The sequence below is a fragment of the Poromitra crassiceps genome (genome assembly GCF_964638095.1).
Source record: "Poromitra crassiceps genome assembly, chromosome: 30".
NCBI lineage: Eukaryota > Metazoa > Chordata > Actinopteri > Beryciformes > Melamphaidae > Poromitra > Poromitra crassiceps.
Window position 1 is genome coordinate 11,744,651 of NC_139652.1, and position 17,699 is coordinate 11,762,349.

General features: G+C 44.7%; 1 protein-coding gene across 1 annotated transcript in view; it reads left to right on the forward strand.

Annotated features, from left to right (window-relative positions):
• The window catches only part of LOC310800399 (calcium-independent phospholipase A2-gamma-like), a gene marked incomplete at its 5' end in the record, with an annotated part of 56,803 nt that extends 45,024 nt beyond the window's left edge, over positions 1-11,779 (forward strand). The window contains 2 exons of the mRNA XM_083662999.1: positions 553-748; positions 10,025-11,779. Of these exons, the coding sequence (XP_083519125.1) occupies positions 553-748; positions 10,025-10,299 (471 nt within the window). The 3' untranslated portion in view covers positions 10,300-11,779. The remainder of the gene's footprint in view (positions 1-552; positions 749-10,024) is intronic.
• Between the last annotated feature and the right edge of the window lie 5,920 nt (positions 11,780-17,699).

Here is a 17,699-nt window from a genome sequence, read left to right on the forward strand (position 1 = left end):
GAGACGCTTGGTGCCCTGCAGCGCCCCCCCCCCCCCCCCCCCCCCCCACAGCATGGCCTCTTTAATGAGGAGCGGCCCCTGTGTGTTTGATCCTGCTGCCAGCCCCCCCGCTCCGCCCCGCCCCCCCCCCGGCCCCTCAGCCTCATGCCTATTCAACACTCCCCACAGCCTCTCCACTTACTCTCCCATTGCCTTGGGTAGACTATGATCCAGAGCTAGAGCACTCCTCCTCCTGGGCGGCTGTTCCATATCAAAGCCAGTCGAGGGAGGGGGGGGGACAACAATCTCGCTGTGTTCTTTGTAGACGTACACGCAGCTACGAAACACCACATTGATCTGTTTCCTTTGTTTCATCAGCTGTTCTTCAATAATTCAGTCTATTGACTGTTTAAAATCCATGAAAAGCACCGATGTTGTTTCAAATGACAAACAATCTAATTGGTTTCGCTGACTGTGGTCGTGGCTTAAAACGCCACACAAATTGTGCGAGTCTTTACAGTAAATGGAGTCTCTAACGTGATACTCTTGTCTTCCTGTTTTGTGTGTGTGCAGGACGGTGGTTTGCTGATCAACAACCCCACGGCGCTCGCCATCCACGAGTGCAAGTGCTTGTGGCCCAACACGCCCTTGGAGTGCGTGGTCTCGCTCGGTACCGGCCGCGTGGAAACCCCCGACAAGCACAGCACCACCTACACCAGCCTCAAGACCAAGCTCACCAATGTCATCAGCAGTGCCACCAACACTGAGGGTAAGTGACATGTTTCCATCTCTTAAAAAAACCATCATTAAAACCAATACGGTAGATCAGGGGTGGGCAATTATTTTTCATGGGGGGCCACATGAGAAACCCAGATTGTTGCCAGGGGCCGAACAAATATTGTCATGCCGTAACCCAGGAACTTTGATGATAGAGAGGACCACAAAAACATTTCCTCGCTACCAAAGGGCCAGATTTTGCTGAGGGTTGGGGGCCAAACGGCGCCGGCGCGAAAACATTTGGGGCATTTGAAATCAGGTTTAGAGGAATAACTCATTTTAAATTAACAGTTGTGATGTCATCATTCAGTCTTAAACACGAATATTTTATCCTTTTCTCACTAACTCCTATATCACCACCTGCTCTCAGGGCTTGAAATTAACTTTTTTGACCACCTGCCAATATGGCTGCTAGATTTTAAAGTTACCGGCCAATTAGAATTTCCACTAGCCAAAATGTTTTTCTCCAATTCCAAAATCCAAAACCAACAAGGTAATTATTTACATTTTTACTTCAATGTAGAACAGTCATTTCTTACACATGAGATTACTTTTAGCCTTTTAGTCATAAAGATATTCCATATTCCAGACTGAAATGGTATAACAGAAGTGGAGTATTGGCCAGAATGACATGAACATTTGGACACTTATTCAGCAGGTATCTTGCATGTTGCGTTCAGCAGGTATCTTGCATGTTGCGTTCAGGTGCACAACGTTTTTTTTTTGCAATTCCAGCGCGGGCCACACAGGTGGCGCTCGCGGGCCACATGCGGCCCGCGGACCGCCAGTTGCCCAGGTCTGCGGTAGATCTTCCTCGATGCATCTTCCTAGACTTTGAAGGAATCAATGGATTTTCTGACGTAATCAGTGCACAAAATACGGTACTGCAGTGCAGGATGACTTTGTTCTGGATTATGTCCCTCTGTGGTAGCAACCTCTCCTGCCTCCTTATCACCTCTGGACACGGGCATCTCTGCTCTTCCTAAATTTGGCTGGGTTCCGTCCCTGTTGTGGCGCAGTGCGTGACCCAGATGCTGCTGTGCACTTGCTCCTACTGTATCTGCTATTAGGCTCTCTCCAGCTCTCCATTCGCCCTCTGTTATTGAGAAACTGCAGCTTAGTACATAGTATACTATGTACTAATCTGTGTGTACTACATAGTGTACATCACAGATTGGTCTCTTTACAAAAGCCTTCCTCCTGCTCCAGTGTTCCTCAGCCTCGTGCGTTCTCTCGGGGGGCATCAGTAGAGCGCAGTGTGTTGTTTTTGTGGACAGAGATAAGGATGATTTACTGGGCTTGTTTAAATGGGAGTGCCACGTGAAGTAGGCCCTGTGTCCACTAACTGGGCACCTCTTTTCCATCTAGTTGCTCTAAAAAGAGACGCTTGTGGGGCAGCGCCGGTCACGGACCTTGTTATTGCTAAGCCCACTAGACGAAAACACGTTTGAAGTATGCTGCTCTTTTGCTAAAAGGAGAAATATTTTGAATGTCTAGCTCGGAGTGCTAAAAATATGCTCGGCTTTCAGAGCTGTCGAGAATGGGTCTCGTTCGTTAGAAGTCATGGGAAAAAAAGAAGTTCCCGCTGCTCAACATGTAAATAAGATTTCTCGCGGGCTATAGAGAGAAGAGAACCAAGACCAAGACACATTTATTGTCTGATACTTCACATCAATTACATCAATATTACGTTAGCCCTTTTCTGTTCTGAACCAGCAAATTGCATTGAAACCATGCAGAAAATTGACAGTTAACTTTCCAGCTTATCCAACTCATGATCTGTGGCGCTGTATATTGTTATGAGATAGGGCCAGGATAAACTGGCTAGGCTATGATTGATAGTAGTAACAGACAGAATTGAGTGAGAACATATTTGAATTGGTATACCAATTAAATAGGGGTGTCACGATATTTCGTCGCACGATATATCGCGATATCGAAACGTCACGATATGCGTATCGTCAGAAAAAAATGATATTGTAAAAAACAAAACAATTTTTATTTTTTATTTTTTTTTTTTGCTCCTGAATAATAATAGAACAAATTTAGCAGAATCAACACGCATGAGTGAGGGGGTAGACTACTACTGGCATGGCAAAACAGCTCAAGGGGTACATAAGATTACATAAGTTTAGGGACCATTGAGCATGAGTTATTTAAGAAATAGATTGTATACTTTATTTTTCTTTCACCATGCAACAAACATTTAGTTTGTGACAGTGTGACACATTCTATTGCAAGAGAAGCATTATCTTCCATGTTGTTTTATAGTTATTATAATAACAATTTCCAAAAACAGCATTTGTTTTGTATTTTGTGTATTTCAAATGAAAGACTATTTTTCCAGTATTTTCCCAGGGCTCCCTTGAAAAGAGGTTTCGATTTCAACGGGACTCATATGGTTAAATAAATGATAAATAAATACATAAAAATGATTTACCGTAAATTCCGGACTATAAGCCGCGGCTTTTTTCCCGTTTTTTGGCCCCTGCGGCTTATATAACGGTGCGTCTTATCTATGGATTTTTTCAGGAAAAAAAAAAAAAAAAAAAAAAATCTCTCTTTTTTAGCACTCTTTCTAACTATAAATCCACTTCTGTTTTAATTTCCTCTCTTGCCCTCTTTTCACCACACCGCGGACACTGTGTGCACTGTAAAAATAAACAACGGTGGTGTTGTGTTATGTTGTTTTGTTGAAATGTTGTAATACGGTAAATGGGAGCTTCCTCAAACAGCCATCTCTTCCCGACAATCCCCTCTGTGCGTGACCACTTACATATGGTAATTACGGTAAGCAAACGGCCACTCGGGCAACAACTCCCTCCCCCGACTACCAGGAGAAAATCACAAACTTCGGCGAATTCACACAAAGGAAGATCAAGGAATATTCACAACAAGACGAGCAGTAGAAGCAACACTCTCACTTACCATGGGGAAGGTACGCAGAAATTCACACGAGGCAGCTTTCAAGTTGAAAGCAGTCAATCTCGCATTAAAAGAGAGCAGCCGCCGATCAAACAGAGCAGCCGCGCGTAACCTGGGCAAAAGGGACTGTCCGTCCGGGGGAGAACTACTGAACAACTCCCTCCCGACTATCAGGAGAAAATCACAAACTTCGGCGAATTCACACAAAGGAAGATCACGGAATATTATAGGAGTGTGAAAACATCCACAATTACCAACGGGTTCCAAAACGCTGGACTGCTGCGGGATGAAGAGGATGACGCCACGGGGACTGCCCCCTAGTCCGATACCTCACGAGTCCGATACCTCACGAGTCCGACACCTCATGGTTTTGGGTTAGGGTCTGGGGGAGGTTAGGTTTAGGCGTGGGGGTGGGAGAGGTTAGGTTTTGGGTTAGGGTCTGGGGGATGTTAGGTTTAGGCGTGGGGGTGGGAGAGGTTAGGTTTTGGGTTAGGGTCTGGGGGAAGTTAGCCTCTTTTTTCGGACTCGTGAGGTGTCGGACTCGTGAGGTATCGGACTCGTGCCATGGCACCTGAAGGAGAGAGGAGAGTGGTTGACGAAGCCACCCTGAACCTGTTCGTTTCCGACACTGAAGATGAGGACTTTGGTGGTTTCAGTACGCAGGAAGAAGAGGAAGACGAGGATTAGTGACTTGACTTCTCTGGTTACAGGTTTGCTGCACATATACGGTAGCCTATTGTTGTGTGATTTTGTCTGGGGATTAGTGACCTGACTTTTGTTTTGTTTTGTTGAAATGTTAATAAATGGGAGCTTCCCCAAACAGCGATCTCTTTCCCGACATTCCTCTCTGTGCACGAACCCTTTCATATGGTAATTAAACATCAAAACACCCGCGGCTTATAGTCCGGTGCGGCTTATAGAAGAAAAAAATAGTCAATTTTGGTCCCGCGGCTTATACACCGGTGCGTCTTATAGTCCGGAATTTACGGTACTTTTGTTAAAAAGAATATTGTTAAAATATCGTATCGTTATCGTGAACCCAATATCGTGTATCGTATCATATCGTGAAATTAGTGTATCGATTCGTGACACCCCTACAATTAAACCTATAGCAGCAGCATCCTTTATCTACTCAAATGACTGAGCTGCCAGTCTCATCTCAGGGATTTGTGCAGTCTTGCACTTATCTCGCCTGACTCTCCGGTGATAATGTAATACAGTGATCGGCTATGTCGACACAGAACACAGTCTCCAAATCACCTCCAGATAAGTTACTGTTGGAGATCTTTGCTTCACAGCCTCAAATTACAGCTAGTTTTAATGCAATCTATGTCTGCGTGCCTGAACTATTTCTCCACACAGCCAAAGTACCGTGGGAACACTGACTGCTGTCGCCTGCTGGATCTTTCAGGCATATCTACCTTGTTATTGTGACCCTGGCCTGTGCCTGTTTGCTTGCATTTGTATGTTTTGTTTTGGGGTTTTTCCCCTCCGAAGCTCTCAGACGTGCCAGTTGAGCGCCTGCAGCGAAACAGCAACCTTGATTCAGTCACTCACACTCACACCCCTAAACCTTTACTCTCTATTCTCTAAACACATGCAGAGCTGACACAACAGTTTTGACTAGCGCGCCCTACTGACTCTTACTACAATCGTTGAATGTTTTGCACATATGGGGACTATTAGGAAGTTATTTGTGTGTTTATGGTTGTAGTCTGTATATGTTGGTTGACACGGTTATTGACTCTGGAACGGACTTGACTATGAGTAGGGAAAACATGTCAGTGGAAGCCACTAGTTCAGATGTAGATGGAAAGAAGCATCAGGTTTGCTTGTGTGGCTGGCAGAAGGTAACAACTTTGAGGGGCCTTAGAATCCATCAAGGCAGGAAGAGGTGCTTGGTAGAGGGAACACAGGGACCCCGCATTGATAATTATTTCTTAAGAAGTTTATCAAGTCAGTCGGGTGAAGTCCAGCGACAGGAAGTAACCCACAGCTCGCAGGACATCAGCACCCCTGATGTTGAGGCAGGTCCTAGCACCGAGGAAAGCAGAGAGGCCAGCCAGCCAAAAAGGGAGAAGATTAGCGGTCAGAAGCCTAGAGTTAAGTGGCCAGGTGCAGCAGAAAGTAGGAAGTGGGAAGATATCAATAGTGATTTGGTTAGGATGTTAGAGAAGCTTAAAGGAACTGCTGAGAGTAAGTTGGACAAAATGGGAGATTGTATTTATGATTATGGTATGGAAAGGTTTGGCGTCTTTGAGAAAAGGAAGAAACTAGAGGGTGAGGTAGTTAAATCTAGGCGCCAACAAGAGATAGATAGACTTATCCAGGAGAGAAGACAGCTTAAGAGGCAGTGGAGGAAAGCTACAGAGGTTGAGAAGGAAGGCATTGATTGCTTGCAGTCAGATGTGAGGGATCGGTTGGCAGTTTTAAGAAGAGCAGAGAGCATTAGGAAAAATAGGAAAAAGAAAGAGAGAGCTAGAATAGCATTCTATAAGGATCCATTTAGATTTGTGAAGTCATTGTTTAGTAAGGAAAAGAATGGTAGCCTTATGGTACCTAAGCAGAAGCTTGAGGAATATTTGGAGGAGGTTCACAAAGATAGGGAAAGGTTTAGAGAGATGACAGTCCCAGCTGATATTCCACCTATTGGTGAAATAGAGAGCCAGTGTGATGATAGCCCACCAAGGTGGAAAGAAGTTCAAGAAGTAGTGAGACGTGCAAGGGCCTCTTCAGCCCCGGGTCCTAATGGAGTCCCCTACCGGCTGTATAAGAGTGCTCCAGATGTGTTGCAGTTTCTATGGAAGCTGATGAAGGTAGTCTGGAAGAAGCAGGTTATTCCTAAGGCATGGCGTAGAGCAGGGGGAATCTTCATTCCTAAAGAAAGGGACTCGTTAGAGATAAGTCAGTTTAGACCTATCAGTCTACTTAATGTTGAAGGGAAGGTTTTCTTTAGTGTTGTGGCACAGAGGCTGTCTAGTTATCTAGAAAGGAATAGGCTAATAGATACTTCGGTGCAAAAGGCTGGAATTCCCGGCTTCTCCGGGTGCTTAGAGCACACCAGCATGATCTGGCACCAAATCCAGTCAGCTAGGCGTGAGAAGAGAGACCTGCATGTAGTATTCTTGGACCTGGCTAATGCTTTCGGGTCAGTGCCGCATAGTCTGTTATGGGAGGCCTTTGATTTCTTTAGAGTGCCAGGTAGTATAAAGAGCTTAGTTAAAGCCTACTTCTTAGATATTCAACTCTGCTTTACCACAGCAGAGTACACTACAGCTTGGCAGCAGCTGGAGATAGGCATTATGGCAGGGTGTACAATTTCCCCATTAGCTTTTACCATGGCAATGGAGATCATTATTAGGGCTTCAAAATGGGTAGTGGGTGGAGAAAGGCTGCAGGGAGGGCTGCGGCTCCCTCCAATTAGGGCATACATGGATGACATGACGACTATGACGTCAACCGCTCCATGTACTAGCAGATTGTTGGATAAGTTAAATAGTAATCTGCAGTGGGCTAGAATGAAAGTGAAGCCAAGTAAGTCCAGGAGTATTTAAATCATTAAAGGGAGGGTAGTAGGTAAGAAGTTTGTTATAAATGATGAGGTGTTGCCTACAGTGTTAGAGAAACCAGTCAAGAGTTTGGGAAGATGGTATGATGCAAGTCTCAGTGATAAGGGACAGTTTGAGGAGGTGAGGCAGGAAATGATTCAAGGTATTTCAAGTATAGACAAGTCAGGGCTCCCAGGAAAGTTAAAGTTGTGGTGTTTGCAGTTTGGATTGTTGCCTCGGTTGATGTGGCCACTGACAGTGTATGAGGTTCCCCTTTCAAAGGTAGAAAAGCTAGAAAGGATGATTAACTCATTCATTAGAAAATGGCTCGGAGTCCCACGCTGCCTAAGCAGTGTAGCCTTATATGGGAAAGGCATATTGGAATTGCCATTATCTAGCCTGACAGAGGAGTTCAAGTGTGCTAAGGTTAGACTGGAAATGACTCTGACTCAGTCAAAGGACCCAGTGGTTAGGAGTGTAGCGCCCACAGTTAAAACAGGGAGGAAGTGGAACCCAAAGGAGGCAGTACAGCAAGCACAGTCAGCTCTTAGACACAGGGATATCATAGGTCAGGTGCAGCATGGGCGTGGAGGCTTAGGGTTGTGCATAGGGAAACCTGTGTGGAACAAGGCATCAGTAATAGAAAAGAGGAAGATGGTAGTTGAAGAAGTACATAGGCAAGAGGAGGCAGTAAGATGTACTAAGGCAGTGTCGCAGGCAAAGCAAGGACAGTGGGTGAACTGGGAGAGTGTAGAGAAGAGAAAGTTGAAGTGGAGAGAGTTGTGGAGCATGGAGGCCAGCAGAATTAGATTTATTCTAGGGGCTACTTATGATGTGCTGCCATCTCCCCAGAACTTAAATCAGTGGTTGGGCGAGGATGGTGCCTGCCCGTTGTGTTCTAGTGTATGTACATTGAGGCATATACTGTCAGGGTGTAAGGTCAGTCTCTCCCAGGGGCGATACACCTGGCGTCACAACCAGGTGTTGAAATGTTTGGCAGCTGCAGTTGAGGAAAAGCGGCTAGAAGTAAATTCTCTAGTTGCTAGCAAAGAGAATAGACAGATCAAATTTGTACGTGAGGGAGAAAAGATTAGACCAATTAAGGTCAGGCACAAGTTAGGGCAGCTAAGTGTAGGTGGAGCCTGGGAAATGAGGGTTGACTTGAATGAACAGCTAGTCATCCCAGCATATATAGTTAGCACCCGGCTACGTCCGGACTTGTTACTGTGGTCTGAGGTAGAGAAGAGAGTTTATTTTATCGAACTCACAGTCCCGTGGGAAGATCGAGTTGAGGAGGCTTATGAGCGCAAGAAAGCTAGGTATGCTGAAATGGCAGCAGAGGCAGAGCAGCGAGGTTGGAGGGCTCGAGTGCGGCCTGTAGAGGTGGGCTGCCGTGGTTTTGTGGCAAAGTCCGTTATTGCCTTACTAACTGAGTTGGGCATTCGGGGACGGAGCCTGAAACTTGCGGTTAGCAACATGTCTCAGGCAGCAGAACGAGCAAGTGAATGGCTGTGGATAAGGAGGAAACATGTTAGCTGGGGAGCTCGCTAAGGTCAGATTGATTGTTTGTTGTTGGTCATGATTAACGGTCCGCATCAACAGGGCTGAATCATTGACAGTGGTGGTGTAGTTAGGGATTGTTTGTTGTTGGTCATGATTAACGGTCCGCATCAACAGGGCTGAATCATTGACGGTGGTGGTGTAGTTAGGGATTGTTTGTTGGTCATGATTAACGGTCCGCATCAACAGGGCTGAATCATTGACAGTGGTGGTGTAGTTAGGGATTGTTTGTTGTTGGTCATGATTAACGGTCCGCATCAACAGGGCTGAATCATTGACAGTGGTGGTGTAGTCAGGAATGTCATACCGAATCGACCTGGATAGCTAGGCTTAGATAGTGAGGTAATATGCAGTTGTGCGGTGGTAGCATGGAGGGGGGTGTTTCCAGGACGCTGGATTACACCGTTAAGCCTTCTTGAGGTGTCGTGGGCCTAACTTAACGAAACGTCGGTGAAGGAAGGTGCCCACTTGAAAACCCCAATGACATGCTTCATACTGCTGTTGGCTAGGGTAGGTAACTGGTGATTTGTGTCTTGTTTATTAGTTTGTTAGCCTGTTAGCTTGTTTTATTCTGGATTGGGCTTCTAAATGTGTTTTTCCTTGGATTTTGGCACAAGGGATAGTAACATCTTGTCCTGTGTATTAATTAATGTGAACGTCACGTATTTTCCTTCCGTGTCCTTAAGCTGATTTTACGGTCGCCGCGTCGAGCCGGGGCGCGAGCGCCAAATATGACGTCGTCAAAGCTTTTTGGAACAGTGCACGCTGCGCTTTGCAAGAGAGGCAGAGAGAGAAATTACATGAAGAAGAAGTCCGTTCACTGAGCCAGTGTGTTGACCACATTTCTTCACCCGTGTGGTAAAACTTTGATTTGTAAGTGTTCATTGTTTAGTCATTTCAAGTCAATGTGTTGTGTTGAGAGGGATACACTGTAAAAGCAGCAACAAAGGTTGTTTCAGAGTGTGAACCTGCAGTACTGCTGCACGCCACATACTGGCTTTTCATTGTCCCATCTAATGGCCCGTTATCACTGTACACAATGTAACATGGTTGTCAGCACTGAGCATCAACATGTCGGTGCATGCGGGGAGCTCGGGTGTGCCGCGCGGTCTGCACAGGCCTGTGCTACAGGGGCTCGCTGGTCTGACACAGGCCTGTGCTACAGAGCCTCACTCGCCTCTCTCTCTGAGTCTTTACTCTCACCTCCCCGTCCCCCACTCCCTCTCCCGCTGCAGAGGTTCACACCATGCTCGACGCCCTCCTCCCTCCGCACACCTACTTCCGCTTCAACCCCCACATGAACGAGGAGATCTCCCTGGACGAGAGCCGGCAGGAGAAGCTCAACCTGCTGCAGGCCGAGGGCGCGCGCTACCTGGAGAGGAACGAGGAGAAGCTCCAGAAGGCCGCGCGCATCCTCACCCGGGAGAAGGGCTCCGTGCAGAGGACGGCCGAGTGGCTCCGACTCAGGGCTCACATGTATAACGGTCTGCCCTCCCTCAGGAAATGGTAGAAAATTTTTGAAAACTTGAAAGAGAAAAGTATATTACTGTATCTATCTCACTTCTTTGGCAGTTAAAATCTATCTGGATGTCACTGTGTTGGGCAGCACTTTGACATAGGACGACTCTGTTGGGTTCAAAGCAAGAAACAACATCTGACGTGGGGAGTTGAGAACTCTCTAAATGGCGACAGACAAATGCTCCTTGCACTTAAAAAAAAATTGGGCAGAATACTGTAGATAATATACAGTAGCCCTGTTGAAGAAGTTCATCCTGAGACTGTTTTTGCCAAGGAAGCGCCTAACTGTTGTAACGGTTTTACCTGTTCGTTCTCCGTTTAAAAAGATGTGTTGCGTGCGACAACCAGTATAACCTCACAAACGGCATTTACTGTATTTATACTTTCACAGAAAAATACAGAGTGTGATTATGGTTAACTGAAATGCAGTTTTCATGATTTTACTTAAACTAAGATGCGAACAAATAAGCAATGTAAACATAACAGAAAAATATGATCAAGGTTTACACCTCATGTAAGTGAGTGCCAGTTCTCAGTTCTAATGACAGTTGATATTTCTGAGACTTGCACATTTTTACGCAAATGCAGCTACTGGTTAGTCGTATAATTTATTCGTGGTGCTAACACCGGTAAATGAGGGTCTACTTTGAGCATCACAATCAATATTGTATCTATTGTTTGTAAATGTATAGCATTTGAGGAAATGACCCACCGACGTGGCTATAACACACCTAGAGCTGATTACGTTTGCCAAATTGAAATCTACCTATAAGATATAAGCTGCATAGATTCACTCTTATGTTTTGTGCTAAAATACTTTGAACGATTGCTAATGAATAATGGTTCAAATATGTATATATATATATATACATCAGATATAGAATTTTAATATGTATCCAAATGGAAATCTTACATTAATAAGGGTGGCAATTGCTGTGCTGTATTACTGTATTTTAGCCTCAGAGATCATTTTTGTTCACTTGCTTCTAATGCTTTTATCAGCATCGTGTGCATGATTGGTTTTATGGATTCACCACAGGCTATGTGCACTTTCTGCTCTTGAACGCAGCCCCGTCTCCCTTTGATGCCTCTTTTCCATTGCCTCTTCACCCGTTCTACTACATTGAAGTGCTGTTTTCCTGTCCCCACTCGGCCACACTTTAATCTGTGTTCATATCATGCAGGTTGAGCTGGAGGACTGGCTGAAAAACTAATTGCTGCTTATTGCTGTGCTGTGCTATGGCTGCATAATGATCAGGCTGTTTCTAGCTCTGATGCTGAACGTTGCACTGCCTACATTAATTTCTATCTGGCTAAGTACTGTATAGCTGACATGACAATGTCTTGACCACTCCCGAGGGACCCGCGGTACAGTAATGTGGAAACAGATATTGACTGATTAATTTAATCCATCTGTTATCCTGTTGTTCTTCCTGTGTAAAGAGTGTGTGTAATTAAAATCCATCGCTGCACTTCACTGTCTCTCGCGTCCTAATTAAGTGACGATTATATGATTGCCATCTCAGGAACGCCGGTGCTTTTCACAGCTTCTGGATCATCTCGGGAAGGAGGAACGTGCAGATTATTGTTGCCGTTCGCTTGTACTCATAACTGCGTAATTATTCTTATGGTAATATATCGGTTATCTCGAACTCATAGCTGCTTAGTTATTCTATGGTAATAGACATGTGCTGATATGAACCCCCTCACCTTGGCTGCGCAGTTTCCAAGGCGCTTCACTTTGATTGGCAGCCAATTCTGTTGCATACGATTGCTACTGGTGGCACACACACCTTGACCTGCCAGTGGTTGGTTGGGTGGGTGTGTGTGTGTGTGTTATCTAATTCAAATATATGTTGTGTTATGAGTTATATGATATATTTGCCGGTGTATAAACGTGGGGGTGCAGGTTTTGAGGGAATGTAATTTGAATGCACTTTCCTAAGCTAGCTGTCGTATAAGTGAGGAGGAGGCGGCGGGTTGAGATGACTGGGCAGACACTTGGGTAACAGCCCCAGCCAGTGATGGATCACAGTCCCCTCCAGCATAAACACCAGGCACTGACACAGCTCCTGCACCAACTGCTGCCTTACACGCATGAGAAGCCAGCGGGACCCCAGAAGGCACAGGACACAACAACACCATCATGGACAGGTTGCTGCTGAGGCAGTCATATACAGGCAGGATGAGTTTAACCATTCTCATCGAAGGCTTCAAATCAAATTGATTTGCCAATAAGAAGAAAATAAATACAATTATATATATCAAAAACCAAAGAAATGCATGTTTTTCTCCCAACAATATAATTATATATATATATATACTGTATATATTTACTGTATATATATATATATATACTGTATATATATATACAGTATTATATATATATATTATATAAAATTTTTAAATTTAGCACATTCATACCCAAATCAAATTACAAACAATACAAACGACCAAAATACAAACCACCACCCTCCCCTCCCCACCCCATAACAACACGACAAAAACGACATACAAATGTCGATTTACCTGGGGATCATATTAACTTCAGTTCAATTTAGGTACTAAAGAAATGCATGTTCAATTTAATATGTAACTCCTTGAAAACGAGCAAAGATAATTGTGTCATATAGATTCACATCAACAGCGTTTATGTCCAATGTATGTGTTATCTCCTGACGTGTTGACATGGTAGAAGTGCTTCCATATCTAGTCGCTGTGCTGTATTTAGTGGATTCATGTCATGTTTTTGCCCCCCTGTGTGCTAACATGGTTAGCAGCCTGTAAAGGCTGTTCCCACTCAATATAGAAAAGTCATAATGTAATTATGCCACAGCCTGAGAGGAAATGTATCCTAACCCCTGATGTAAACCCAATTGACTGGTGAACCTGTCCCCCAGCAATAATCACATTAGACATTGGATTTCTTTAGCACCTTTGGCCAAGCCTGAGTTGGCTCTCCAGTCCATTTTGAGAATGCATCTTGAGTAGATGTTGTGGTGCTGTGCGTTCTCCCATCTTAGCTGTTATGTAAGAGAACTGTTTGTGCTCAGGGGGACTGGTAGTCTGCTACGCCTCACATATAGCTGCAGTAAATATCCCTGCTCATTAGCTCTTCATTGCTTTTGCAGTGAGCGGATGATAGTGGGATGAGATATGAAGCGTTTCGTTACAAAATATGATTACTATGATTCCTCTCCCCTCTCTCTGCTTCTCCTCTCCCCCTCTCCTCTCCCCCTGGTTCCCCCTCTCTCCCCTCTCCTCTCCCCTCCTCTCCCCCTGGTTCCCCCTCTCCTCTCCCCCTCTCTCCCCTCTGGTTCCCCCTCTCCTCTCCCCCTCTCCCCTCCTCTCCTCTGGTTCCCCCTCTCTCCTCTCCCCCTCTGCTCTGGTTCCCCCCTGGTCCCCCCTCTCCTCTCCTCTCCCCCTCTCTGCCCTCTGGTTCCCCGCTCCTCTCCTCTCCTCCTCTCCCCCTCTCTCCTCTCCCCCTGGTTCCCCCTCTCCTCTCCTCTCCTCTCCTCTCCCCCTGGTTCCCCCTCTCCTCTCCCCCTCTCTCCCCTCTGGTTCCCCCTCTCCTCTCCCCCTCTGCTCTCCTCTCCCCCTCTCCCCTCCTCTCCTCTGGTTCCCCCTCTCTCCTCTCCCCCTCTGCTCTGGTTCCCCCCTGGTCCCCCCTCTCCTCTCCCCCGGTTCCCCCCACCCACCCCCATCTGCGGTTGCCTTTTATACACGTCCCAAACAATGCAGGACAACGTGATTGGCTGGCTCAGATTTGAACAGATCTGAGCCAGCCAATCGCGTTATCCTGTGATGACGTAATGTCATGTGCTCCATGACCGGATGGACCATATATGGACTTCCTCCCCCCCTGGCTGCGCTATCATACCTGCTGACTGTTACTGCACTATCCGTCAGATCCGTAACATGGACGTTACTCTGCAGAAACTACAGTAACAAAATCACGAATTGCTCTGTTTTTGGAGCTCTGCATGTCTGTGTTTGTCTAGTTAATGTGTTAACGTTAGCTAACGGCTAACATTCGCTAGTTAGCCAACCAACCAGCAGCTAACATTAGCTAGCTAGCTAGCTTACCGGAAGCGATTTTTTTTTGGGGATGACGGCGAAGGCATAACCCACCCCTGGCCCTCTCTGCCTCTGATTAGTGGCAGCGTTATAAACCATAGATATGACTATATTAAAAACATAAACACACTGGCGTCTTTCATGCAGGCTAGCAAGCGTAACTGCTGTCTGTCTGTCTGTCTGTCTGTCTGTCTGACCCACTGAGTCTGACGGTCTGACCACAGACTGTAACAGATGTAATGCAGGATAGTCAAGCGAATGTATCTCGTTATTGTTGTCAAGTTAAAACTGTCTATTCTTCACTGACGACGCCCTCTCATCATCTCAGGAGAGCGTCATCATATCATGGAGTCATACGCCAAAATTAATTTGTTGTATCATTAAAGCTTGTTAAACTTTCTACTAGTCTCTCATGATTGAAATACGTTCGTAACATGTCCTAATTGGTTAACAAAATCACATCACTTTTACAGAAAGGTGATTTCCCCCTCCAAAGAAATGTATATAGCGTTTTGAAATTGAGTTCCTTGCATCTCTCTCGCTCTCTCTCCTGCCTGTGTAGGCATCAGTACAAGAAGGCTGTCCTCCACCGCTCAGTTAGTTTCATGTCAAAGCTGTCATGTTACAATGATGTGACTAGATCCTGGCAGTGGCGTTGTTGCGTTGCTGTTGCACTGCTGTGTTTTGATGTGATTTTGGACTTGAGCTCGGCCCCGTCGTCTGTCTGTGGGCAATCTGGTTACTTCATCAGCACCTCAGCAGCCAGGTCATTTCATGCTTGGCTCGCTGGTGGCAGTGTGTCTCTGTCGGCCAGTTTGTTCTAGAAAAATAACACTGATCTCATTGGAGAAAACAGGTCATGTGATGACTCGCTCATCCTGAACTTGAATAGACTGATCCAGAAAGAATTATTTCAAAGGGGGAGACTGTGAACTCCTGCACAGTCAGTAGCTATGCCATGTGTGAAGTTTGGCATTTCAACAAGGAAAAGGCTGCGAGGAGTTCCTCCTATGCCTTGAAAGGAAGAACTGGAGATACCATTGAAGGAGAGACAGTGTTTTCTATGATGGGATGATATTATACTGATTTGGATGCACGATATGGGGTTCACGATTCAATACAACCATGATATGATGTAATAAATATATGTAATAATAAATAAATAAACATAAAGGTTCAATGACAACAACGTATAACTGCAAAATGATGTGTATTTCTGAGCCACAAATGGCATTGGTCTGCTAGAATGTAAACAATTTAAACCGTTAATTACAAACTGAACTGCAAATAATATAATTTCAGCTGAGAGCTTGTCAAATTGTGATTGTCAACCTGTTTCTGGCCTACCTCGATGTTAGGGGCGACGGGGTGACTCGCCTGGCTGGTTTCTCATGGATGCCTTGCGGGGGATCCCATGGACAACATTATCATCATCAAAGGGAGAAAGTGGGCTCTGTTTGCTTGTTTGTTTCAATTTTTGTCCCACTGATGATGTCACAATGTCTATGACATCATCAGTGATGTCACTGTAGTTGTGATGTCACTGAGGTGCAGGGCGTAGCGTGCGAGAAAAGCCCATAAGCACCTTATGTGGCTGGTAGCACCACATTGTAATATTGAACATTGATAATATGTATGTTTTTTTCTTTTCCTGTGTCTGAGCCTGTTTGTCTTGCTTGTGTATTGTTTTGATTTTTTTTTTATAAAATATGAAAGAAATGTGATTGTCATTGTAAGCCATTTCATTAGTAATTATACAGTACAATAAATGATACATCATATTTTTATATTGCGATATATTGACTTTAGATATTTGTCCCATCCCTATTGTTTTCTTTTGTGTTTTTTTTCCATTTCAACAAAGCCCTGACAGTGTTCACTTTGCAACTTGTGTGCTCGCTAGTTTGTCTCCCTGCTGCTCCATCCTTGAACTTCTGAAAATTTGCGTATTTTACAGATATTATGCATGGAGGAACTTAAGTGAATATTTTAATGAGATTCAAAAGGTACACAGGCATATCTGGAGGCGGTCTGAAATGAGAGGCAAGGATAATTCCAACACTTCCCAGTGTTGCAGGAGGCAGACGTGGGCATGATTCCCATGGTCCCACTCCCCTCTGGTTGATAATGAGAGACTCTAGACGCCCTGGTGCTCCTGGAGCTGTGGGACTGGCTCCAGCAAATGACCTTGGCTGCATGTCACCCACCTTCTCCCTCTCAGCTCCCTCACCCACCACTACAAGTTAAAGGAACAGTTCACCCAAAAATGAAAATTCTGCCATCATCTGGGTCAGCCCAATACCAGAACTCAAATATGCCTCTGCCTATGACTTGTCTGTTTTATCAAGTCAAGTCAAGTCAAGTCAAGTTTATTTGTATAGCACATTTCATACACAGAGGCAATTCAAAGTGCTTCACATAAAATGGTTGACAGGAAAAGAAAAGAAAAGAAGAGAGTAAAATGGACATTTAAAAGCATCACAAAAAAACCGAGTATAAAAAGTGCATTCATTAAGCACATAAAATGGTTGACAGGAAAATAAAAGATTTAAAAGCATCACAACAAAACTTAAAAAAAAAAGAGTATAAAAAGTGCAATAAGCAACAGGCGCAGCAGTTGCAGAAAGAGCTCAAACTTATAGAGGACTCATTGGGTTTGCATAGTAGCTGTTAGCAGTTAAAAGCGACGGTAAAGTAAAGTAAATAAGGTTGGGGCAGATCTGAGGTCTTCAGGCAATTTGTTCCAGCTAGCAGAAGCATAGTGGGTAAATGCAGCCTTCCCGTGATTTGATTTGATCCTAGGGATAGTTAATAAGCTGGACCCTGTTGACCTAAGAGTTCTAGATGGTTCGTAGCGTGGGAGCAATTCAGCTATGTATTTTGGGCCTAGGCCGTTAAGTGATTTATAGACTAATAACAGTATTTTAAAATCTATTCTCTGACACACTGGCAACCAGTGTAAGGACTTAAGAACTGGAGTGATATGATCAGCTTTCTTAGTCTTCGTTAGAACTCTAGCAGCAGCATTCTGAATAATCAGTGTATTATCAGTGTACAATAGATACGGTTCATTTGTGTTATCATTGTGTTGATCAGCTTTTGGAGAAAAAAACCTTTTTCAAACATTGATCGTTAAATACTTTATAGAGCATGCAAGAAAATAACAGTTGTGTAACAATACAAGCATTTTCCATTGGCTTTCATTTATTTTAATGTGAGAAAACACACTCATCATCATCAGTATATAAATGGGAGCTGGGGCTCTGTCTGTTTGTTTGTTTCTCTGTCCCACTGTGATGTCATGAATCCCACTGT